At 55.3% G+C, this 24,329-nt stretch overlaps 1 protein-coding gene and 1 long non-coding RNA gene across 2 annotated transcripts in view; both read left to right on the top strand.

Annotated features, from left to right (window-relative positions):
* The first annotated feature begins 238 nt into the window (after window positions 1-238).
* LOC124525762 (uncharacterized) lies at window positions 239-17,294 on the top strand. Its single transcript, XR_006965557.1, has 3 exons — window positions 239-491; window positions 12,672-12,952; window positions 16,717-17,294. It is a non-coding gene; the product is annotated as an uncharacterized LOC124525762 (long non-coding RNA).
* A 507-nt stretch (window positions 17,295-17,801) lies between these two features.
* The window catches only part of TPO (thyroid peroxidase), a 47,134-nt gene continuing 40,606 nt past the window's right edge, over window positions 17,802-24,329 (top strand). The window contains exons 1-2 of the mRNA XM_047098346.1: window positions 17,802-17,931; window positions 23,207-23,291. Of these exons, the coding sequence (XP_046954302.1) occupies window positions 17,802-17,931; window positions 23,207-23,291 (215 nt within the window). The remainder of the gene's footprint in view (window positions 17,932-23,206; window positions 23,292-24,329) is intronic.

The following is a 24,329-nucleotide window of genomic DNA, read 5'->3' as shown; positions in this document are numbered from 1 at the left end:
GGAATGACCCGTCGGTGCCGGGCGGTGCGGAGCCCGAAGCCCCGGTGCAGCTCACGAGCCTGGAGGAGCGGGCGCGCCCAGCGGGAGAACGCACACATGGCTGGAGAGCATGCGCAGAGGGCTGGAGGGCGCGCGCACACGCCTGGAGGAGCATGCGCACACGGCTGGAGAGCATGCGCAGAGGGCTGGAGAGCGCGCGCAGAGGGCTGGAGAGCGCGCGCAGAGGGCTGGAGAGCACGCGCACACGCCTGGAGGAGCCAGCGAGAAGCCAGTCCGCCCGGCTGGAGAGCGTGCCCGCCTGGAGCGAGCACGCACACGTTTGGAGAGCACGCTCTGCTGGAGAGCGCGCGTGCATGGCTGGAACCGGCCCCAAGTCGGGCACCTGGACACAGGTGACAGCAGGTCCCGACGTGTCGGTGCTGGTGGGACTGCACTTCCCGTTCCGGCTGCACTTTTCAGAAGCACATGGACAGAAGAGCGGTTCCAAACAGGTAATCGCCCCGTGATACAACACGCTTTGTAGTAAACCCAAGTCTGTACCACGTGCTAGGACTCAGGGATGTTTCTGTCCTGCTGACGAAGCTGGTTTGTTTTATAGCTCGGCAGTTTGTAATCGCGCCGCCTTAGCAGGCTTTCCCTAAACTGGCTTAGATGGTAATTCTCGTTTCTGTGTGTTTGTTTAAAAACTCAAAGGCAGATACCTCGTCACTTGATTTCCGGAGTCTTGCTAAGGCGGCGGAAGTTTGCCGGGGGATTCTTCAATAATATGTGTTTATCCCAAGAAAAACTTTTCACCTGTAATAAACTTTTCCTTTGAAACCGGAATTCAGGGTAAATGCAAAACACAAAGAACATGCACAGTGTTTCCTCCAGGTAAACCAGAGTTCCTGTTTGCCCTCAGGTGGGCTCTCTGGTTACCGTTTATTGTGACTCCTACGCAGAAGTAGAGTCGTATCCCCATAGGTTTGGGGGTGGGTTAGATTTCCGGAGCCCTGCAGGTAACGTGGGGACCACCGCCCATCATGGTTCGAAAAGCCTTTTCATAAATCGGCTTTGAGGCGATCTGGGGATTTCTGTGCAAAGCCCTCTCTCACCGACGCTCGGCGGCAGAGATGAGAGGTTCGCCAGCGGCCTTATGGAATGTCACGTGACCTTCTTCCTTTAGGAGTTAGGGATTTTCTGTGCCTTCATAAGAGCTCAGAGTGAGCCTAGACGCATTTAAAAAATGCAAGGTCAGGCCACAGGACTGGGCCACGGCTCTGCCTTATTGGCTTCAGATCCGACATCCTCAGAACTGATGAAATTATTGTCAGCTTAGCCCCCAGAGCCTTGATCCCACCCTAAAGGAAAAGTTCAAGAAGTGACTCAACCGTGGAAGTGCCTGGAACGTGCAGCCGGACCCACAGTTGAGCACTTCAGGGTGATTGCTGGTGTTCACTTACGTATATTTTATTCAGAGAATAATTCAGTCACTCTTGACTCATTCCCTCTAATTTCAAACTCAGGGTGTAAATAATTTGAGTGGTTGTCTCTTTTTTATTATTATTATTATTAATAAGCATCTTTAAGTTGTTCGAGAGCACAGGGAACCGGGTGGCTCAGTCGGTTGAGTGTCTGACTCCTGATTTCAGTTCAGGTCATGATCTCATTGTTTGTGAGTTCAAGCCCCATGTCGGGCTCTGAGCTGACAGCACAGAGCCTGCTTGGGATTCTCTCTCTCTCCCTCTTTCTCTGTCTCTCCCTCTCTCTAAATAAATAAATGTAAAAAAAAAAAAAAAAAGTTATTTGAAAGCAAGAGTCAGCAAGCCACAACCCGTGGGCCACATCGGATCCGTGGACAGTTTTTGTAAATGTGGCTTCATTAGAACATGGCTGCGTTCGTTCATCTGGACCTTGGTAACCCGGCACCATCAGCTGCGGTCTCAAACATGTTCTTATTCTGCCTTCCAGCCGTAGCATTCAGAAAACATTCCCTGGGCATTTGCTGTGTACAGACATGCTAGGGGCCGGGGACACACAGGTGCCTGGAACGTGGCACCCTCCCGCATCTGTGGAGAGGATGAGTATCCGCTCGTTATTCCCAGCATGCTCGCACCTCCCATTCCAGGCAGAAGGCCCTGGTAGCCCAGAGAGGCTGTTCCGCGCTGGGCCCTGCAGGATGTGGGGGTGGGCAGGGGAGCTGGCAGGTGCGGTGTCCCCAGTGGAGCACACCAGGAAAGCAGAGATCTTCGGGGGGGCAAGATGCGTGGATGGGGCTTCAGGTGGCTCAGTCTCGGGCTGCAAATCCCAGACAGGCGGGGAGGCCAGGGAGGGGCCCAGGAGTCAGGGGGTAAGTGCAGGGACTGCTGGGCTTCCTTGGGTGTCATGTTGTCGTCAGCCCCCTCGTTCATCCATCGGGCTGTTCAGCACAGATTTGACCACTTTCTAGGCTCAAGAGTCTGAGAGCTAGAACTCACATAACAAAGCCCTTGCCGTCCAGCCACGGACACGTGGGGAGAGCAGGGCAGGGGGCCTCAGAGCACAGAGTGGCCGGCTGGCTCTTCCCGCGGAAGGGGACTTCCTAAATCTCCCCGAACCTCACGTGTCCCAGGGAGAGTAACTCCCCTTCTGAGATGTGACCTGCACGGGAGTGACAAGTAGGTGGGAATGTGCAGAAGTACATGTGACAGAAAGACAGACGCGTGAAATTCTGGGCACCCCGGGAGTGGCTCGTGAACCTCTGCTTGCCAGGAGGGTGAAGAACACCTCTGTGTGAATCAGAAGTTTCTGGAAGAGCTGAGGGCCTTACACCCCTTGGACAGGTGGAGGCTGAGTAGACGGTGCCTCGGCGGCTGGAGGATTTCTGGGGAATTTAAGTGGGAATCGTCCTCGTCTTTGAGGGCAGCACACTGAGATCCGAGCGCCCCGGGCATGACTCAGCACAGACACTTGGCGCTGACTCTGGAAATCCAAAGTGTCTGGGGTAAGCCGCATAAACCAGGGGTATTGGATTTTGTTCAGAGTGAGGGCCAGGAGGTTAAACAGGCTCAGTGAGGGGGATTCTCAGGTGTGACCCCAGCCCCGTCCTGGGTGCGGCATCCACCTGTGGCTTGGCCAGGGCACACCGATTCCTGCACCCGCCCTCCAGCAACCGCGTGGGACAAGGGACAAATCTGAGCCAGAAAAGAGGGATTTAGGGAACACCCCAGATGCTGTCCCTGGCGGCTGTGACACCCTTGCTGGCGCTCTCTGCCGGCCTTAGCCACCATTGCAATCGTGAGGGGGCAGGGGAAGCCCCGTCTGCTACATCTTCCCTTTGGTGCTTTTCCCGCTTCCAGGCCTCCTCCCCCCAGCAGCCCGCACCTGCCTGTGCCTGCTGCGCCTGAGCCCACAGATCTTATTTTTATTTCCACGGGAGCTCCTAAAGATGCCTGTTAATATTGCAACTTTCTGGTCAAGAAGCTCACGTCTGATAAAGAGTCTTTGGGCCACGGTCTCTTAAGTCAGCCTAAGGGAGTAACTCTAAAAGTGGAGATACCAGGCTTCATAGAAGTCTCATCAGGGGCACCGTGCTCGCTGAACCTCAGACGCTACGTCTTGAAGAACAGAGTCGTGGGAGTCGAGAGTTGAATCAACAGCCTGGGCTCATAGTTTGTTGACAAGTTGATTCTGTAGAGACGTCCAATGTGAATTCGCGAAAGGTCAAGGAAAAATCTGTTTGTTTTTCCATTTATTTGTGAACACTCAAAAGTAATTTTTCCAAGGGAGGAAAGCCTGATCTGTTCCATGACTTCCTCAAGGGCGCCTCGTCTCACCTGAGACAAGAATAAATGGCCGTGTTGGTCATCACGCAGTGGCTGTGACACTGTATCTGTTCATCCTTACGGTCACAGAGCTCACAAAGGATTCCTGCCTGTGCACCTGAGCACAGCATCAAAGGAAAATAGTTGATTCTTCCAGTTTTATTCCATGCAAGTTTCAGGATTTACCCCAGAACTCCAGTCCCACAGCCAGAGTCCCAGCTGCACCAGGACATACCGACTCCTCACAGAGTACACGGTTCCATCTGGGAGACAGATCGCACTGGGAAGAAAGCGTAATGTATCTAGACAGATAACTTTTTTGGTAATTTGGTTATTTTGTGTAAAAGCCTGAAGTCTACCTTTTACATACACTAATAAAATTTTACAGTGTACTAACGTCTTCAAGCGAGACATGTCAGCCCACAGAGGCCGACATCATGGCACCCTACAAGGTGAGCGAAGGCTCTGATTTGGAAAATCACATCCTTGTCTGAGCTCCGGACGTGGGTTACGGTGTGTGCCTTAAAACCATGCAGAGTTTGAGCCCATGTTGCAGGGTTAACGAGCTGCACAGCCTGGAGCAGATGACCTCTCTACACCCCGGCGTCCTCGCTTAGGAGGTGGGAGAAACCACAGCTCGGGCCCGTCTGTTCCAGAGCCCGAGAGCCAGGGCACAGGGCTTGGTGCTGATGCGAGTCCCGCATACGCCCACCACATCACCTGCAGGTGGTGGCTGGAGGTGCCAGACCTGAGCAGCTGCAGCCACGAGACACCTTGAACCCAAACCCAGAGGTTAAGCCGCATCAGCCTGGACCACAGGTTTGCTCTGGGCACGGCTCTTCAGATCAGACACCAAGGCCGGAGGGAGGTTGGCCTGTCTGGGCAGTGAGCCGCTTGCAGAAATGGGTCTTCTCCCAAACTGGACCTGATAAATGCCTGACAAGACCTTGAAGAAAAGTGTCAGAGACGTGAGGGTCCCATAATAATTTAGTGAGTGTGGAGCGTGTGCGCTCGGGTGAAGCTGGAAGGCCACAAGGGGCAAGTCCGCGGCAACCACACCGTTAGAGGGTTGACTGGCACACACACTGAGCATAGCACCCCATCACAGGCGGCCTGTTTAGTGTCGACATGCTCTGTGAAGCAGCCCAGATTTGGAGAAATCTATGCTTACTCACCCCAGGCCTTCCCTGTAAAACACTCTCAGCGCCCGTCCTGACAGGTGTGGGAAGCAGCCCAGAAACTCATTTCCAGAGCCTCCCACCAGGAGTGCCTTGGACCAACCCCCAGAGTTGTTATCTTTTCTCGCTCAGCGTCAGTAATATGCCAGCAGAAAGGTCAATGACCTCTGTCTGAGAGGTTTTCTTAGAAGAAACAGAATGTTCTGGAACACAGTGACGACATGGAAAAAAGAGTGTGTGTGTGCCACTTGGCAGGTGGATGTAAGCCAACCCGAGGGGGGCATGGGGCACTTGGCATCAGTGAGCCTGTGAGTGGCTCTTATGATGGAAGGTTCCGGAAGCTTCCAGCACATCCGATAGAGTGGGTGGATCTAGGAGGGGCTGGCGCCTGGGTGGCTCTTAGGGGCCTGCTGTAAGCCACGCCACGGGAATATCGTCACCCTGGCCAAAGGGCTGCCCCCAACCCAGGAAGAAAGACATTCTTCAAACCCATACAGGCCCAGCGATGCTTCCGAGAAGTTTCTCATCTGATTTACCACAACCGTGAAGCTTGTGAAGCGCAGGCGCCACTGGCAGAAAGCAGTGGCCACACATTCCAGCAGGGAAGCCTGCGCGTGACTCGTGGGGGAGGCCGCCCACGCCCCGCTCGGGTGAGGCCAGGACAGCCTGGGGCGGGCTGACTGGGCGGGGGCCTCTAGGTGGTGAGGCAGCACAGAAGCGCAGTGAGGACGGAGAGCAGGAAGCAGAGACCACCGATCCTGGAGTTTGCAATCGTAGCAAAATACACAAAACACGAACTTTACTGTCTTGACCCCTTTGAGCCTGTGGCTGGCACCGTCTGCCTTCAGTTCATGCTGCCGCACGGCCATCGCCACCCTCACCGCCAGGCCGGTCCGTCACCTCTGCTGGATGGCGCCTGCCAAGCGAGCCACCCAGGAGCCCCTCAAACGCAAGCTACTTTGAAATAAGACTTGCCCTACGTTGGAGAACCAACACCGACTAGGTCCCAGCTAGTGGCAGGAACTTAACGCATTCCTGAGACTCAGCATTCCCATCCGAAAAAGGAAATGGTGGCACGTGCCCTGTAAAGATGTCATAAGGACTTCCTATGACCACATAGGTGCCATGTGTCCTCAGTGTCTGTTGATAAGTACTGTTCACGTCTGGGCACCTTATCACAGAGGAACCCCACTACCCCCGTATCTTGAGCAGTATGTTGTCCTGTAAATTCTCTTAACGGGGGGGTTGTTATTGCTTCCTGAGCGAGTTACCCCATTTTGCCACAGGGAAGCAGATGGCTGCACCACAGGGCTCACTGGGGCGCCCTCCCTGCTGGACACACAGCCCTTCAGTCCTTCAGGATGGCCTGGGCCCTCAGCGTTGTGTCCTACGCTTCTCACACCTAGAAAACTAATTTTTGAAATATGATCAAAACTCGGCAGGGAGACTCCTGAGTTACAGAGGACACGCGATGCTGTAACGGGCTATTACGTAACGACCAGAAATATCTGTGATTCAAGTCTGCACATGTCTCAGGGAAAGAACTTCTCTGTCACAATGTGTGAAATCACCAAGCAGAGCAAGCGAGAAGGCAAATTGCACATTTGTGGAGCCGACGCGAGCTTTTATTGTAGGTGTGAATTTACTCTCGATTTTTAGCAAGAATCAAAGATTCCACATTATCTTCTTCGTGTCTTGGCAAGTCAATCAGTAACGACTAAGGTACAGAAGATCTTTTCAAAATCCCTTTTATCTTTTACAAAAATATAGATTGTTTTCTAACACGTAATCTCGTGGCAAAATTTCAAGCCATAGAGGTAAAAAACAAAGCCCTTTGAAAAAGTGTTCCTTTTCCTGCCCCTTCCCCCGACCCTCACGCCTTGCACACCTAGAAACGACTGTGGTCTCATTGCTGTCTGCAGACGTCATTCTGGCCCTTGTCTGAAATGCTGAGGGCAGCGTGGCTGGGCGCCTTGGAGAGGGGCCAAGGCGCAGGTGAGTCAGCAGTGGCCTCCCCCAGGCAGTGAGCCCCCCGAGGCCAGGCCCGTGGGTCTCCAGCAAAGCTGAGACTGCAGGGACGTCCCCCTACCCGCTGCCCCTGCCCCCTCCTGCTGGCACCCCACGCCCTGCCTGGGGGAGCCGGCCGCCTGAGGGCACGGCTGCACCACCCGCCCCCCCAACCCACCCTCTACCCCGACCACCACTCAGGTCATCTCAGCCCTTCCGCAACGGATATCTTGCACGCACACGTCTAAGTATTTGTCACTGGGATAAATTCCAGATCTGGGATTGTGGGTCCACAGGTGTGGGCTGGAGGGTTGGGAGCCGGGAGCCCAAAGCCAACACTTAACCCCGAGACCCCCGTGGGGAGCAGTGTGACAGACGATGCCGCCTGTGCGAGCAGGCCAGTAGCGAGGGCCCGAGAGCACAGGCGACCTGATACTCCTGATGTAAATCGAGGAGTGCAGGGCGGACCCGATCACCCGGTCTGTGCTTGGTCCTGTCTGCACTAAGTGGGCACTGAGTGCTTTCGCCCGAAGGGACCCCGGGTGTGGAGGACCCAGGCCTCACCCGGAACAGATGTCCCGTAAAGCCTGGTTCCGCCTGGGCCCGAGTGGGGCCAGAATCGGGTGGGGCACCCGGTGACCCCGAGTGCGGGTGGACGTCGCGGTGGCCAGGCCGCTGGCCCCTCTGACTGGCCAGTTAGGAGGAGAGGCCGGGCCCCGTGTGGACCGGCTGTGCGAGCCGCCTCCCTCCAGAAGCAGAAGGGGGGAGGCCGGGGGAGTTTCCTCCCCTCCCCAGCTGCTTGCGTGCCTCCGATTCACAGACGTGCGGCCAGCTCCTCTCCGCAGAGCCGAGCTCTCCTCTGCCTGCGCCGCCTCTGCGACGGGCTGTCTCCCACGTCCGTGGCGCGCTGCTGCGGTTTCGAATTGTTCCCGTGCAAACATCATCTCTGTGCGTCTCACTGGCTTTTGCAGAGTGACAACAGGACCTATCAGGAGGCAGGGGTGACTCCGGGTGGAGGTCCTGTGACCGGCACCCAGCTGTCACTGTGGAGACAGAGAAGCATATCATCTGCGGGGCCGGCGTCCGTCCCCACCAGGGGCCCGCCAGAGCCCGAGTGGGGAGCTGCCCGACACTCCGGTGGCCTGGACGTGTTTCGGCCACCCTGGGATTGCTGCCCGCGGGTGTGCCCCGTAGACGGCACGCCCTCGGGGAGAGAGCAGGCGCGGGCAAACCCCGGGGGTGCAGCCTCGCAGACCACGTGAAGACCCAAGGCGTGCTCCACCTTCCTGCCACCAGCCCCCTCCTCTGGATGCTGGAGGTCAGAGTCCCTGGGCCTCTGCTCTGTGCCAGGTGGAGGCGGGGAGAGTCCGGGGACCTGCCCTGAGCAGCGGGAATATGTCACCCACAGGCGGAAGTGACAGGAGTCACAGAGTGCCCATCCCGGCAGCCTGGTCCTGGTGACAGTGAGCAGCAGGGCCCCCGACAGACCTCACGGAGCGTGGTTAGAGCAGTGGAAATGTGGGCCGGGTGTCAGCGCAGCAGAATCTGGCTTGCCCTAATTGCATTCCGTCCCTCTGTGACGCCTGGCCCCTGGCACGTGTAATTGGTCCCACCTTCCCTCGGACAGGAGAGTCTAACCTGCCTGCGGGTCACGGGAAGCCACACATTCCATGCACAACTCCTGCTCGAAGCTGAGTGTGGGTCACGTGTGCTTCTGGAGGGAGCGGGAGGAGGGGCCGGGACTGCGATGCACGGTCCCCACCTCCCGTCCTCCACGGCCAGCTAGCTGTACTCACCCGATGGGACCCGGGCGAGGGAGGACCTTGCTGCCCCTCGGTGCAGCCAGTTGTGGGCTAAGCCGTGTCCCCTCGAGAGTCACACGTTACAGTCCCAACCCCAGTAGCTCCAGATGCACTAGAGACAAGGTCCTTATGGGGGGAGTTAGTGAAAGTGAGATCTTCAGAATGGGCCACATTCCCAGTGGGGCTGGTGTCCTTATGGGACTTGCTGTCGCGGACGGACACCCACGGAGGGACCACCACGCGCAGACGGCCCAAGGAGACGCGTCAGGGGCTTCCTGCCCGCACCCAGATCGCAGACCTGCAGCCCCAGGGCCGAGAGGAATGAGTCCTGTTGTTCAGGCCACCATCCGCGGTGACTTATTACTGCCGCCCCGGCAAACCAAACCAGACTTTCCTGCCTCCCCCGCTTCAGGCCTGCTCGTACTCAGTCCTTTCACTGAATCCGTCATGAGAAAATGTAAGGTCCTTCGCAATCTGGTCCTGATTTCCCTTCCAGGATTGGTTTTACACGACTAGTCTCCTGGCCGCTCAGGAGATCCAATCAGTTCTTCACATGTCACTCTCCCATTCCGTCGTTCATCCACACATTCATTAATTCCACTCATCCATCCGCCCGTCCGTCCTCCCTCCATCCGTGCATCCCTGCCTCTACCCTCCCTCCCATCGCGCATCCCTCCCTCCCCCCCCCCCATTCATTTACACTTATCGATGGTAACGTATGCCAGGCTTTTCTGGGCACTAGGGACAGAACCAGAGACAAAACCAACTTCTCTCAGAGCCCTCCTGCTGTTCCCTTTAGCCAGAAGTCTCTCTCCCCCAGATGGCTTCCTACCCGCGCATTGTCTACTGCAGTGGATTTTCCTTGTCACAGCTGCAGTCGGACACCCCCCTCTTCTGTGTTCCTGAGATTCACGTCCAGGATTCTTTTTTTTTTTTTTCAACGTTTTATTTATTTTTTTGGGGACAGAGAGAGACAGAGCATGAACGGGGGAGGGGCAGAGAGAGAGGGAGACACAGAATCAGAAACAGGCTCCAGGCTCTGAGCCATCAGCCTAGAGCCCGACGCGGGGCTCGAACTCCCGGACCGCAAGATTGTGACCTGGCTGAAGTCGGACGCTTAACCGACTGCGCCACCCAGGCGCCCCACGTCCAGGATTCTAATAGAGAATGTATCCCACTCCACAGAAATGATACTCTCATGTGTCTCCCTAACCAGATCAAACCTCTGGTGAATGCAGGGAGAACACCTTACTTCTGTTCACACCTGTCCAGCGTAGAACTTCGTCCTAAAGATGTTTGCAATGGTTAATGGTTAATCCAAGAATAAATGCATCATTTATTTAACGGAGTCAATATAAAAAATTCAACTGTACTGTATTCTAAATTAGGCCTCTGTTTTTGTGACCTTTGCAGGCTTTTTTTTACTATTATCATACACACACATGCACACAGACCAAAACTAGCTGGAGAGGCTGTATATTCTCTCACACTGGAATTTGGTCAAAACGACATTGAATATACAGTTTTTTGTTCTGTTTTGTTGTTTCCCTAAGTTGATTGAATTGACTGTTTTGCCCTCATGTGAGCTGTCCCTCTAGGTCAGTACGAACAAACACCTCATCACTTTTCCTGAGAAAAAGCCGTGTGCTTGAAGATCACTAGTTGCTGATATTTACATCCTCGTCTGGAAATCTTTCAAGTGCATTTATTGACCTTCAGTGCTCGGATTAGAGAAATACACTTGGAGAGGGAAGGTGTGCATCTTACTGCGTATGGATGCCAGAGCCTTTTATATAAGCTGCTAACTCTGAACCTGGCTGAGCCGTTGTGTTCACCAACGCAACATTTCTTTAAAATTCCAGCGTCTTTCTTCTCTATCTCCAGAGAAAGTGTTCTTTTTCACATGAGGAACTCAGCCCAACAAGAGAACAGGCCACACCTGATAGTCTCCCAACCACGTCCCTCCTGTCCTTAGACAGGACCTGGCTTGAATTCATCACCTTTCCTGTGGGCCCATCCCTCTGCAAGAATGACGGTGACAGAAACTCCGATGTGCTCTCCCCACACAGCCCTGCCCGCCCCGTGCTCTACAGTGTTACCAGCACAAGGACGTGGTCCGTCCATCCCCTCTTGACAGGGTAGCAACAACGCTCGAAACAGGCCGCGAGTCATTTTGTGTGTCACCCTCCTAATGACCTCCGGCAAGGGCAGGCGTCCATTTTCTTTCAGGAATAGGAAGCCGAGTTGCCTTCTGTTACACTGGGGAGGGGTAGGTGTGACCGTCCAAGATCCCAGGGTCCCGGCACCTGGTGAGCTGCCTCTTGCCCATGGTCGAGGGGACGGGACCTCTTCTCAGGACAGAATCATTCTGAGATCTTCGTGAAGGTGGGGACCTGGAAGGACACTGGATGCATTTGATTGTCCCCACCCGCCGTTCCATAAATGCACTACGTGTGACAGGGACAAATCCGCTGTGCCACACACATTGTCACTGAAGACAGGCGTAGGTCAGGAAGCTGCACTTTGCAGTTATTAATGTGGCAACACGTTCGCACAACCTTCAGAGACTTTGGGATGCCTGTTTCTGCTGGATCATTCTGGGGCCTGATTTCTACTCAGGTCAACATTGGCAAATCATATTTGCACCATTACTTTCAAAGTACCTTAGAAAGACTTCATGTCAACAAAGTGCATTTCCAGATTCCAAAGGCCCTCACAGTCCCCAAAATGGGCTCTGAACTCAGTGGGAATGTGGGGGTGCCACGTCTCATTACTCAGGGTCCTAGAATATTCTACGTGAACACTGACAACACTCTTGCCCTGGGGCTTCCAAAGACCACTAAAAATGATCTGGGGCCTTTCCAGCCTCACAGGGAGGCCTCTCTGTGTTGCTTTACTTTAACAAATGCCAAAGTGTTTTCCTTATTGCTTTTTCAGTGTGTGATGCACGATATGAAACTGAGTTCCTAAGAACCTTTAACAAACCAGAAAACCATGGTGCCCCCTTAACATCCACTAGTTGTTCTCTTATCCCTGTAGCAATGTAAATTCACTGAAAAGTAGGAATAATTCTGCAACCTTCCTGTGTCTCTCCTCTCTGGGAAGATTGTTTGTCTGACACCAGCCCCCAGGACAGGACTGTGAGGACCCAGCTTAAAGCAGGTGCTAGTACGTGGGGAGAGTCCAGGCCCCGGTCTGCGAAGTTCTGATGTTTTTGCTGAACGTGACGAAGCTGTGAATACCCCCAGGAGAGCTGATGGGGAATGACCATTAACTGGAAACTACTAGAAGGTTCAGCGGACCGCGGACCCTTCTTCACCCTCCGTGGGGCACGTGCGCAAACTCCACGGTAGCCTGACGCCAGATGAGGCCTCGTGCCAGACGCTGCAGCCACCCAGGCACCGGTTCCTGCCGCAGAGCATCTCAGGCCCTTCGCAAACGCCCTGCACATAGCACCTGAGCTGTTCACTAAAGCAACAAATTACTTACTGAGCCTCTGTGTGCCTCCTGTGCGCATCCTCACTTCCAGGGCCGCAGCCAGCTCTGGGCCCGCAGACGCCGACAGTCCGGCCCCAAAGTCCTAGATTCTGCTGCTGCTGCTGCCCTGTGACGCCCCCACGGGAAAGTGGGACCAGGCCGGGCCCCGGCTCAGAGCCAGCAGCTGGACGCGGCCACGCCAGGGGTCGGGGAGCGTTGGCACTGTGCCTGCTGAGCGTCTCGCGCCGAGAGCCTCCTGTCCCCACCTGGTTTTGTCAGACTTGCACGAATTGTCAGGTGACCCGCTGACCTAAACTCAGGTTTTAACAAACTTGAATAATTACTCAAATTTTATAAGGAAAATTAACTGAGTCTGAATGCAGAATTTTCTTTTTATAAATGAGCTTATTCTAAAATGATTGCAGGTTTACATCAAAGTTGGAAGACGGTCGGAGGCCCCGTGCCCATGTCACCAGCCCCCCTGGGGCCACTGACAGGCCTGTGGAAGCCGCATCCTACTGACCGAGCCGCGGAGCCGCTCTGCTTCCTCGTCTCCCCCAGCGTCCTTGCTGGGCCTCAGGACCCAGCCCCACACCAGGCTGCAGTGATGCTGTCACCGAGTGCCCATCGGGGACAGTCTTTCTTTTAAAAAAGACTAACTTACAAGTTTATAAATGAAAGAACAAACGACGCAACACAACTAAAGGTAAGAGGCAAGAATGGCACTCGGTTCGCAGCAATAAAGGGGGCGGGTGGCTTTGAACCCAGAGTCAAGGTGAAGGTGGCCTCAGGGCTGATGCCTGGGGGCTCCCTGGGCCCGGAGGAGGGGAGCGTCTCACTGCCAGCAGAGCTGAGGACGGGCAGACAGAAGGGTTGCAGGGCTGGTGCGAGGATGGTCTTCAGTGGCCTGATTCTTTGAAAATTAGTGGTCACACATTCACTAAAGTGTCAAGCCCACTCTGTTGGATAGTTTGTTGACACCCAAAGTACAAATAATTGCCCCAGCACGAGTCAGTAACGCGTACGTGAGTTTTCTTAGGACACGACGAGTTCGTGGATGACAAAACCCACAATCTTGTCTTCTGCAAGGCTCAGGATGTCCTGTGTTACAGACCTCAGAAGTGCTCACGCATCGCGATGACCGTCTTCCTGTTGGGCACAACGAGGGCAGCTTCAGTGGGACAGGAGCAGACACGGGCTGTGGCAGGCCGCGCCCGGATCAGGAAGGTCAGGGATGTCACACAAGACGCAGGGAGCTCGGCAGGGGCAAGGAGACGCTGAGGAAGGGCGTCTGCACCCCTCTCCTCGCTATCACACGTGTGTTGTGCCAGACACAACATACTGACTGCACGCCTGTGTGTGTGTGTGCACATACAGCTGTCTGTGAACATGCATGTGTGTGTGCTACTGGCTGCACGCCTGTGTGTGTGCGTGTGTGTGAGCAAGCAGGTGTGTGTGTGCTATTAGCTGCGTGCCTCTATGCATGCAGGTGTGCATGTGCGTGCCTGTGTGTGTACAGGTGTGTGCTTGTGGGTTTGTGTGCAAGCGTGCGTGTGTGTGCAAATGTGTGGATGTGTGAGCGTGCAGGTGTGTGTGTGCACCCAGGTGCGTGTGTGCGTGCAGGTGTGTGATGTGTGTGGCACAAGACAGTGGCTACATTTAGAAATGCATAATCTCAGGGTTTCAGCGCTGACCTTGGGGGACCGCAGCTGGAAAGAGGTGGGTCCGGGACCAGAGTTCCTCTCTGACTTCTTAGTCAGGTTGTGTCCTCTCTGCATGCGAAGACCACTGAAAGTGCACCCTGGGAGAGCAAGGGGTGGGTCCAGGCCACAAGGAGCCACTGTCAAGAGGTGGCAAGGGGACCTGGCCTCCTGGGCGTGGCAGAAGCCAAACTGTAGAGCCAGCGAACCAAGCGGGCGGTGCAGACCTCCGAACTTTCCTTTCTCACCTGCTGTGTCACACCCCAGCCCCAGCCAGTGTCGCCTCCTGCCACCGCCAGGGTCCAGGGTGATTCTTCCAGCCACAGGGCCTCAATCCGAGTGATCTTTGTCCTGCCGTCTCCCTCCGGCTGTGACCTGAGGATCCGCAGCACCATGTCACTGCCCCCAGAGCCCCGGCTCCAGCACTAACTGTGCCCACCGGGCATCCTTCCTGGCAGTAGTCCAGCACAGACCCCGAGGGCAGGGATGGCTTTGCAGACCCTCTTCCCCCCGAGCCCGGCAGACCTCGGTCCTACTCCCACACAGGCGATGGTGCCCATGATGACAATGACAGGACCCACGCCCAGAGGGTGCAGTCTCCTGCCCCATGTGTCCCTGCGTCCCACGGCTTTTGCACCAGAGGTCAGAGTCACCCATAGTACGAAGGCTTGTGGGCTCCAGAGCTCAGGGCTATACCCGCCTCACTGGCATTCATCACTTCTGGTTTGCATTGTAATGATTTACGTGCATGTCTTATCTCCACTTCCAGCGGCTTCCTTCACTATGTCCTTGTAGCTTCAGAGAAAGATACTTAGATTTCTTTTTGATAGGAGGGCGGCATTTGCAGAGTAGGCCAGTCGCTGAATCCAGGGCCTCGTGTCCCCTGAGGGCGTGACCCTAGGCCAGAGCCCACCCCCACGGTTACCAGGCATGAGCACTGTCTGCTCCTCCCGGATTTTATCACTAAGTACTTCCTGCCCCTGAGAACAAGGCCCAGGGGCTCGCGCTCACGTCCCCAGCACCTGTGGACGGGGCCTCGATCAGGTAAGAGTGGGTGGAAGGAAATAAGGCAGGTAGCGTCCTCTTCCAACGCCGTTATTTTTGGACCCGCTCAGTGTCATCACTTTGGACTAAATACACTGACCACAAGAACTGGTCCTTCACAAGGGGAAAATCTGGTGGGTTTTCATTCTGGCTGAATTTTTCACTTTCTGTCAAGTCAAGTACAAACCCACAGGCTGGATAGGAGGCAATCTTTGTCATTCCTGTAGGGGCCATGGGGGCCAAGGGCAGGCCGGCCCAAACCCCCCACTCGGGCATATTGCTGTTCTACCTAGAAGCTAGTGAAGACCAGGCACTCGGACCCCCCTCTGCCCCCTGGAAGCAGGAAATACGTGTCCCAGGTGAGGGGAGCCCCCTGGTCGCCAGAAGGGCACGTTCCGGCCCGAGAAGGCCCATGAATGACTGGCCCTGCCTACTCATACGCCCCCGTGCGAACCCCTTCAGGGACCCGTTCAGGACCACCCCGACCCCCCTTCCCCAAACCCGTTCAGGGCCCCGCACGAACTGGAGCTTCCAAGGCTGAGTGCTCCCTGTCTGTCAGCCCCTCGAAGATTTACTGTCATAAACACTGCCTGCCTCGGTCACGTTCTGGGTCTTAAGTTCACTACTGGGCCTCCGTGCACACGGGGTCGGATTTTGGTACCCCTCCTGTTCGTCTGTCTCATGCCAGTTTAACCCTCCGTCCCGCTGGCAGACCCCAAGGGTGGAGAAGACTTTCTCCTTCCTATGTCCAGAGAGCCAACTTTCTCGACCTGATTTAAGTCCCCTGGATTTTTACGTCATCCGAGAATTCGCTCCTCGAGCAACATGGTAACTCAAGTGTGATGAGTTCCCCGGTAACGTCTCCAGGCCTGGTTTCTCTGCCTCTGTCCACTCTCACATTCCCCTTGAGCCCCAGGCACCACTGTCTGTCGGAGCCTCTCCTGCGCCCGGTGCTGGTCTCCTTGGTTGCAACAAACTACCACACACTTGGTGGCTTCCAACAGCACGAATCTGTTCTCTAACCTCTGGGGTCCTAAGTCCAAAAGGAGCCCGTAGGGAATAAAATCAGGCTGCCTCACCACTGGGTCCTTCCGGGACTCCAGGGGAGAGTCTGTCCCTTGCTCTTTCCAGCTTCTGGGCACCTGCATTCCTTGGCTCGTGGTCACATCACTCCAGCCTCTGCTGCCATCAAAACCTCTGTGCCCCAGACATTCCTGGCTGCGTCCCGTGAGGATCCTGGGATTGCTCCTTGCCATCTCCAGGTCATGCGCTCAGTCACGTCTGAAGACTCCCAGGTTCCAGGATTTGGACGTGACGTCGCTGGGGACACGGCAGCCCCCACTATGGCACTAGAGGTGCTGGTGCCCAGAACCTTCCCCTGTCCTCTTGCAGACGACCCCAGTTATCACTTATCCCAGTTATCCAGCTGCAAATCTATGGCAACCACCCCCAGATGTGTCTCTCAGCACAGACTCCAGCCCGGGCCCCAGAGGCGCATTTGCAAACCCTACTAGCTCGCCGCCTGTGTGTGCATCCCACACCCCAAATTCCGTGTCCAAACCTGAACCAGTCCTCTGTGGCTCATGCCTGATTCCCTCCTCCCAGGGTCAGTGACAAGATGTCCGGGAATCAGGCCAGCAGGCTGAGCCTGGCTGGCCTCCCTGCTCTGCCCAGGGAGCCCAGGACTCTCCTTCTGAAGAGGGCCCCCTTATCCTTCCTCTACCAGGACTCTGATCATCCCAGACCGTCAGGGTCTCTGTCTTGTTGATCTTGACATTCTCCTGCTGCAACCTCCTGACACACTGACCTCCAGGTCACCTTGCCTAATGGCTTCAGACTTCGGTCTTGGCCCTCCTGGAGAAGCCACGGGCCTGCTTGAGTAGGTCCTAAAGAGAGAAGAAAGGAGAAAAGGAGAAAGAAGATGGTGTTCACATAGTAGGAACCCGAGAGACTTCCATGGGAAACAGAGTGTACATCTCCATTAAAACACCCAGAACAAAGGTCATGACGGTGGTGTTGTCTTTAGTGGGAGAGAACTGCTGTGGACACATGCTGGGCTGAGCACGTTCGTGCCGAGATTGGCAGCCTAGGAGGAGGCCAAACGCCGAAACCCTTCCTCCCTCACCTTCCAAAGGGTGCGGCGTGCACACAGATCAGGTGCCTGTTCGGGCAGATCCGCCGCGGACGGGGTGGGGGGCCCCGCCTCCTGCACAGATCCCTCCTTGGATGGGGTGGGGGGCCCCACCTCCTGCACGGGGACTCCTTGTTCACCCCACCCTGGGAGAGGCGCCCGTTCACCTTCCAGATGGAGGTAATGGCCCGCACCTGCCAGGCCTCAGCAGCCCACCGGACCACACGAAGGCAGGCGGCCTCTGAAGGTCAAGGAGAGAGAGGAGAGAGGGGGATGCCAGCGTCATGAGGGGCTGATTGTAGCCGGCTTCTTTCTCCACACTCGCACGCTCTTTGCCTTTCTTCCTGGCTCGGGGCCAGGGGCTCAGCCGCACGGGGGCCTGAAGGAGGGAACGAACGCTTGTTTCTGACGGCGCAGGAGCCTGGCGCAAACCCGAGGGCACAGGGGCCGCTGCGGCTCCCGACACTCGAGTGGGCACTGGAGCGCGAGAGGGTTTATAGGGCGGCAGCCGCGGCCCCGGGGAGCCAGAGCGTTAGTCTGGGAGGCAAGTCAGAGTCAGGGCTTCAGACCCAAGCTTGTGGGGCTCTGTCGCCGGCGTGGGGACTAGTCAGTGAGCCGTCAGACGCCAGAGGCTCCGGTAACAAGTTGCCCAAAGAGCAGCTCTCGTGGGCGTTGCCCCGATGGCGTGCGTGCTCTCCATCGATTCTGCCGTTAGAATGAGGGTGCTCGCGGTCCTGGGCGTGGCGCTGCTGGTGGCCTGCTCACACCGCCTCTTCCCCTTCATCCGGACCGGCCAGGACCTCCTCTGGGGTGAGTGACAGATGAAATACGGTCTCTTGACCTGAAGTTACCGTCCACAGTCACCGGGACAGGAAACGTCACGGGGGACTTGGCACTCAGCCGGGGCCCCCAGGCTGCTCCGTTCGTGGGCTTTCCCCAGAAGTGGACAGTGATTCTAGACGGTAGAAGGGTTAAAATACAATTATGTCCGAGGAGTAACTCGTGTCCTCTGATTCACGATGAGAATCTCCATTTTATCTGCTCATATATGCGAAAAAAGTTTTCTTTGGGAGAAATTGCTTGTTTCTTTGCTATGAAATCACTTTCATTAAGTAATTCTTATGATGTGTTTTCTGGATCGGGATGTTACAGTGTCAAACCCGGTTGAGAAAGGGATGGGGTGGTTAAAATGATCACAGCTTAAATTCTGCTTTTGAGGGGCGCCTGGGTGGCGCAGTCGGTTGAGCGTCCGACTTCAGCCAGGTCACCATCTCGCGGTCCGTGAGTTCGAGCCCCGCGTCAGGCTCTGGGCTGATGGCTCAGAGCCTGGGGCCTGTTTCCGATTCTGTGTCTCCCTCTCTCTCTGCCCCTCCCCCGTTCATGCTCTGTCTCTCTCTGTCCCAAAAAATAAATAAACGTTGAAAAAAAAAAATTAAAAAAAAAAATTCTGCTTTTGTTTGGCTGAAAAAGAGGAAAAGAGAAAAGAAGGCACTGAACTCCTTGAAGGGAATTTTCCCCAACACAATGTTGGGGGGCACCTGGTGGGTGCTCCCTGGCCGCCGACCTCAGGACTCAGACCTCCCCCAGCAGGCCCTGGCCTCCCCCAGCCTGGCTGGACTCACTGCTGACCCAGGCCCCCCCCGCCCCCGCCCCAGGGTGGAGGGCCCTCCTGCTGCCGGTCCACACTCCACGTCCTGCTGGGAGCTCCCATTTTCCCACTTTCCAGGATCAGGGGGCTCCGTGACCATACTGCAGGTTGCACCAAAACCCTCCACAGACTCCTTTGCCCCCTACAAACATGCCCCCACCCCAGGAGGCAGGAAGCGGGGAAAAGATCCATCACAGTTACGGCCCACGGTGCTGCGCTTGGGGCACTGAATGCACGGGGTCTGGACGGGACCAGGAAAAATAAAACGGACTCACATGTTCAAGCACCTCAAGAGGAAAGTAGTCCCACCGCGGCCTCAGTGAGTCACGACGCAGCCCAGTGCCCGCCTGTGACGATGCCCAGCAAATGTCTCGTGGATTAACTAATCTGTCCTTTTATTTTGTGTCTATCAAGGCCCTCGTTCCGTAAAACCACGGTAACAAGAGTTAGAAGTCACATGGCTAAGCAGACAAAATTGTTACGCATGAGGGACGTTCAACAGAATGTAAATACGTACGTGCACCCCATTTTTAGTTCTAGAAACCACGTGATTAAGTATCAGGACATGTGGTTTCTGCAGCTTCGCAACAGCAATTTTATTATCACTTCCCCATCCTGAGAGTTTGATTTTCTTTGTGCTTAAAGTTTGAATAAATATATAGATAATGCACAATGCAGCGTCTGGTCAGAACGCTGTACTTTGGAGGTTAATTTACGGTCAGTCGGAATATTTTGAAGCTGGCTTATTAATTATTTACAAATTACTTGCTTACAAAATATTTCTCTCGTAATGCACCAACTTTACATTCTTTAATATGAGAGATTATTTTCTCCAGCTGACAAAACCTGACAGCTTTGAAACAAGGTCATTATTCGCTCTAACTTTCTTTGAAATATTTTTATCGGTCACATTTCACCGGAGCCGATGTAAATGACGATACAACTCTACTTTTGTGTGAACCTGAGCTCCTACCGCAGGACTCGGGGCTTCGCTGAGCTGGCTGCCTGGATGTAGAGCTGCCTGGGGGCTCTGTGCTGGGCACCTCTCCTTGGCGTGTGCATGTCTGGTCACCACCCAGGAGGGCCCCAGAGGCCTGTGTCCAGTCAAGACCCGGTCGCGGCCCAGGAGGGCCCCAGAGGCCTGTGTCCAGTCAAGACCCGGTCGCGGTCCAGGAGGGCCCCAGAGGTCTATGTCCAGTGTCCAGTCACAACCCAGAGGCCTGTGTCCAGTCAAGACCCGGTCGCGGTCCAGGAGGGCCCCAGAGGTCTATGTCCAGTGTCCAGTCACAACCCAGAGGCCTGTGTCCAGTCAAGACCCGGTTGCGGTCCAGGAGGGCCCCAGAGGTCTATGTCCAGTGTCCAGTCACAACCCAGAGGCCTGTGTCCAGTCAAGACCCAGTCGCGGTCCAGGAGGGCCCCAGAGGCCTGTGTCCAGTCAAGACCCGGTCGCGGTCCAGGAGGGCCCCAGAGGTCTATGTCCAGTGTCCAGTCACAACCCAGAGGCCTGTGTCCAGTCAAGACCCAGTCGCGGTCCAGGAGGGCCCCAGAGGCCTGTGTCCAGTGTCCAGTCAAGACCCAGAGGCCCGTGACTAGTATCCAGTCACAACCCAGAGGCCTGTGTCCAGTGTCCAGTTGCAGCCCAGTCGCAGCCCAGGAGGGCCCCAAAGGCCTGTGTCCAGTCACGACCCAGCCACGGCCCAGGAGGGCCCCAGAGACCCGAGGTGCAGCTGTATCCAGGCTCACTGTCTCCCCAGGTCTTTCTGTGGAAGCCCCCCCCCACCCCCTCCACTGGACGGGAGTCTGGCTGATAAACACTCATGGCACACGTAGATCTGGACAGACACACTGCGGGTCAGCCTGTGACCTGTACAGTTTGAGAGACAGAAGTGAGGCCGTGGGCACCCTTGAGTCTGGACCCAGAGTAGGGTCCCAGGAGGGCTCAGCCCAGGGAGGAACAAAGTGGCACACTTTGGCAATCTCTACTGATGCAGGGGGATTTCGTTTTTGTCAAAAATACATGCACGGCCCTGTGGGTCTAAGGAACAGGGTGAGTCCCTTCAGCACACCCTGCCTGGGGTTCCTGGCGGAAGTCACCGTACCCATCGGCATGCAGAGGGGGCGCGTTTCCATCATTCCCGCAAAGTCGAGACTTACGCACCTCGTCTTTACGGCCCGTGTTCGGACAAGTCACAACAGCGACAGCAGACGAGATCAGGGTGCGTAGGGAGGCAGAGAGCTGCCTGCAGGTTGGGAGATCCGGGAATCGGCACACACGCTTAAAAAGGAAAAGTGCGCAAACTTTATTCCTGCTGATTGGGTTTCAGCACCAGGGCTCAGTAACGTGAGGACACAAACTCAGAGATGAGAACAGAACCAAGTCCTCAGAGTCAGTCGACAGTGACACGCGGGGGCCCTCACGGTTTATGGCTTCAGAGAAGGAAGACTCGACATTCTTGTCTGACCTTTTTCTTTAAATGAGCACTCTTCGGAAATGGCTGGACCTTCTTCCTGAAGGACTCCCCACGCTCCAGCTCCCCTGCGTGAGATGATTGTGTCCCGAAGAGAACTTTCCGGGGGGATGTACACCCCCTGGGAGCTGTGACTGTCCTTAGAAGGCTGGCGTCTCCAGATCAGACGCCCCATGGAACTCTCTAGAATTCAGCTTTCGGATCTGAAAAGCAGAAGGCAGGTTCGAAGTCTCCAGGTCTGTGATGCTGGCTGAGCCCTTGTTTGCGGCCCCAGGGAGAATGCCTGAGCTCCCCGGCCTGGGGGTCACAGCCACACCTGCCCCACAGTGCGCTCCCCCAGACCCTTGCGGAGGGAGGGCCACCCAGCACATGGGCTAATCACTTCTCCCAGAACCCCAGGGATGATCTACATGGAGTTTCGCCTTCTTATGACATATTCAGAATAGACAGGGCCGGAGCGGAGGAGCAGTGGAGAGGCTGTGTGGAAGGCGCCCGTGCTGGGGTCTCCACGCTCGAAACCCTGTCGGACACCCCGGCGGGTGGTGGGAATCTGCTGGGGTCTCCGCCTTCAGGAACTTGCCGTCTCCAGACCCACAGATACTCCTGACTATGGACACATTTATTTGTTCCTGCAAGGGAATCATTAGTTACATTTTAGGACAGAGGCCACCTGCCTGGCATACTCACCACTTTGTTTCCTGGGATATGCTGGGCTACGTCATTCCAAATACAGACAGTTACCTTTCGAAAAGTAGTTTTATTCCTGGGGCGCCTGGTGGCTCAGTGGGTTAAGTGTCCAACTCTCGATTTTGGCTCAGGTCATGATCCCAGGGTCGTGAGATCAAGCCCCTCATCAGGCTCTGTGTTGAGAGCAGACTCCGCTCGGTATTCTCTCCCTCTCCCTCTGCCCCTCCCCTGCTCATTCGCGCTCTCTCAAAATAAATAAACGTTAAAGAAATAAAAATAGTTTTATTCCTATAAGGTGTGTAATGTTTGAAAACATTCTGATATTCCGTTTATTCTTACAAATAAGTGCATTTCCTTTGATGAAGTGTTGATTGTGTGAAGATGCGTTAGTAACAGAAGCTCCTCGTGTGCGTCACTGGAAGGAGCCTGCTACGTGATCATGTGGAACCTCACGTTTTAACCGGATTGGAGTCGTAAATGACTCCCTCACTCCGCTGGGGATGCTGTGACAAAATGGCGCCAGCTGGGTGCCTTACAAACAAGAGCCATTTACTTCCGGCGGCTCCGGAGGCCCAAGTCCCAGATGAACAAGCGACTTGGTGTCTGGTGAGACGGTTGGCTCAGCACCTGGCTGTGTCCTCGTGGGGACGGGCCCTGTTGGTCCCTTACAAGGGCCCCAGTCCCAACTCAGGGGCTCCACCTCGTGACCTAATCACTTCCCAAAGCCCCTCTGTCCTCACACGGTCACGCTGCGGGTTAGCCTTCAGTGTACGACTTTTGAGGGGACATGAGCATTTAGACCATAGGACTTGCTAAACATTTCGAACATAAAATAAAATAAAATAAAGTGGAAGTCTTGTCATCGGAAACAGCTGGTATATTTAAGTATTTTATCTTTTGTGAAACGCACAACTTAAAATAGGAAGATATTAGGAACTCACCACATCACCGATTAGGTAACAAAGTACTCAGAGTTTTCGGAATCGGCAGTGGTGTCTGGACAAGAGAGAAAGAAGGGCGGCCAGACCGACCTTGGAGGAGGTGAGGGGGTATGGGCCCGCTTGCTCCTGGCGCTCTGCTCCACGGCAGCTCTGCAGGGGGAGCTGGTGCCCGATTTGCGATGTGCGAACGGGGCCCCACGGGGTGACCTAGCCAGGACCCCGCATTCGGGCCCAGGAGCCGCGAGCTTGTCGCCGCCTCCCGTGGACTTGGTGGAGAAACTGAAGGTGGCAGAGGGTGGCTGACCTCGAATGTGCTTCACCGTGGGGCGTGTCGTCCACAGGGAAGGGCCGAGACTCTGCTGTGACCCGCGCTGTGGAAGAGAGCAGGCGCATGGTGGACGAGGCCATCTACCACACCATGAAAAGGTGGGCTTTCTGGAGGGGGCGGGAGGGGAGCCGCCAGGTCGCCAGGAGAGGGCACGGGTCTGCCGGGTTAATTTTCACCACCGGCCCAGCGTCTCCACACCTCAGGAGACATTGCCTGTGCAAATCCACTTTCCTGGTTTCTCGGGCAAGAGCTGGAAAGACCCATATTCAGCGTCAGATTCTTCCTCCAGCACGTGGAGAAGCACAGTGACATCCCCGGGACTCAGCGCTGTGGTCCTTGCAGTCCTGGGGGCCGGGGGCTTCTCCCTGGGGGGTGAGACTCAGCCTTTGGGAGCAGGAGGCGGGGGAGCTGGGAGACCGGGGCCTGGGCGGGGCTGGCAAAGACGCGCATTCGGTGTTGGTTAAGTCCACCCATCACTCTGGTTTAAGTAGTTAAGAAACACCTCAATTTTAAATATATAATTGACCTCAACATCAAAGATACCGTGGTCTCAAACATTAGATGTTCATAAAACACAGAACAACTAAAAAGCAAGTTTTGAGGTTGACTAATAATTATACAAACTGTCAAAATACAGAATGTCACAAGGCACAGTTGATACATTTCCAAATATCTGCTTTTCCAGCCAGAAAAGTCCCCTGCTGTCCGTATTGATAGTAAACTAATTTTTACCTCTTTTCTAAAACCTTGAGTCAAAGGGGGAAGAAAGAGAAAGCCCACTTCCCCTGCACTCCTACTCTGGCGGCGTGTCTGAAACCGCGACCGCGGCTATGGGAATGGCCGTCAGTGGCCCAGCCAGACCCTGCTTGGAAACTGGCGGAGGCAACAGATCCCGCTGAAGCCAGTGTCTGCAGCCTAAAGAGGCCGTGACGACCCCCTTGGGATATTTTATTGGAAAGATCTGCTTTTTGAGAACTCTCAAATAATGCTTTATTTGCCTACTCAAGCAGTGTGTCCTGAGGGGCTATGCTCTCCCTACTTAGCAAGGCCAGCCCCGTGCCGCTAGGGTTAGGAAGATGAATATCATCTCATGTCCACACTCCTTCTCGGGAGACACACACTTAATTCAGGGACGG

The sequence above is a fragment of the Lynx rufus genome, unplaced genomic scaffold (assembly GCF_022079265.1).
Source record: "Lynx rufus isolate CCGP_SWC_20201006 ecotype Redwood Valley unplaced genomic scaffold, mLynRuf1.p SCAF_47, whole genome shotgun sequence".
Taxonomy (NCBI): domain Eukaryota; kingdom Metazoa; phylum Chordata; class Mammalia; order Carnivora; family Felidae; genus Lynx; species Lynx rufus.
The sequence above is the reverse complement of the archived record's forward strand: the minus strand, read 5'-3'. Positions and strand labels throughout refer to the sequence as shown.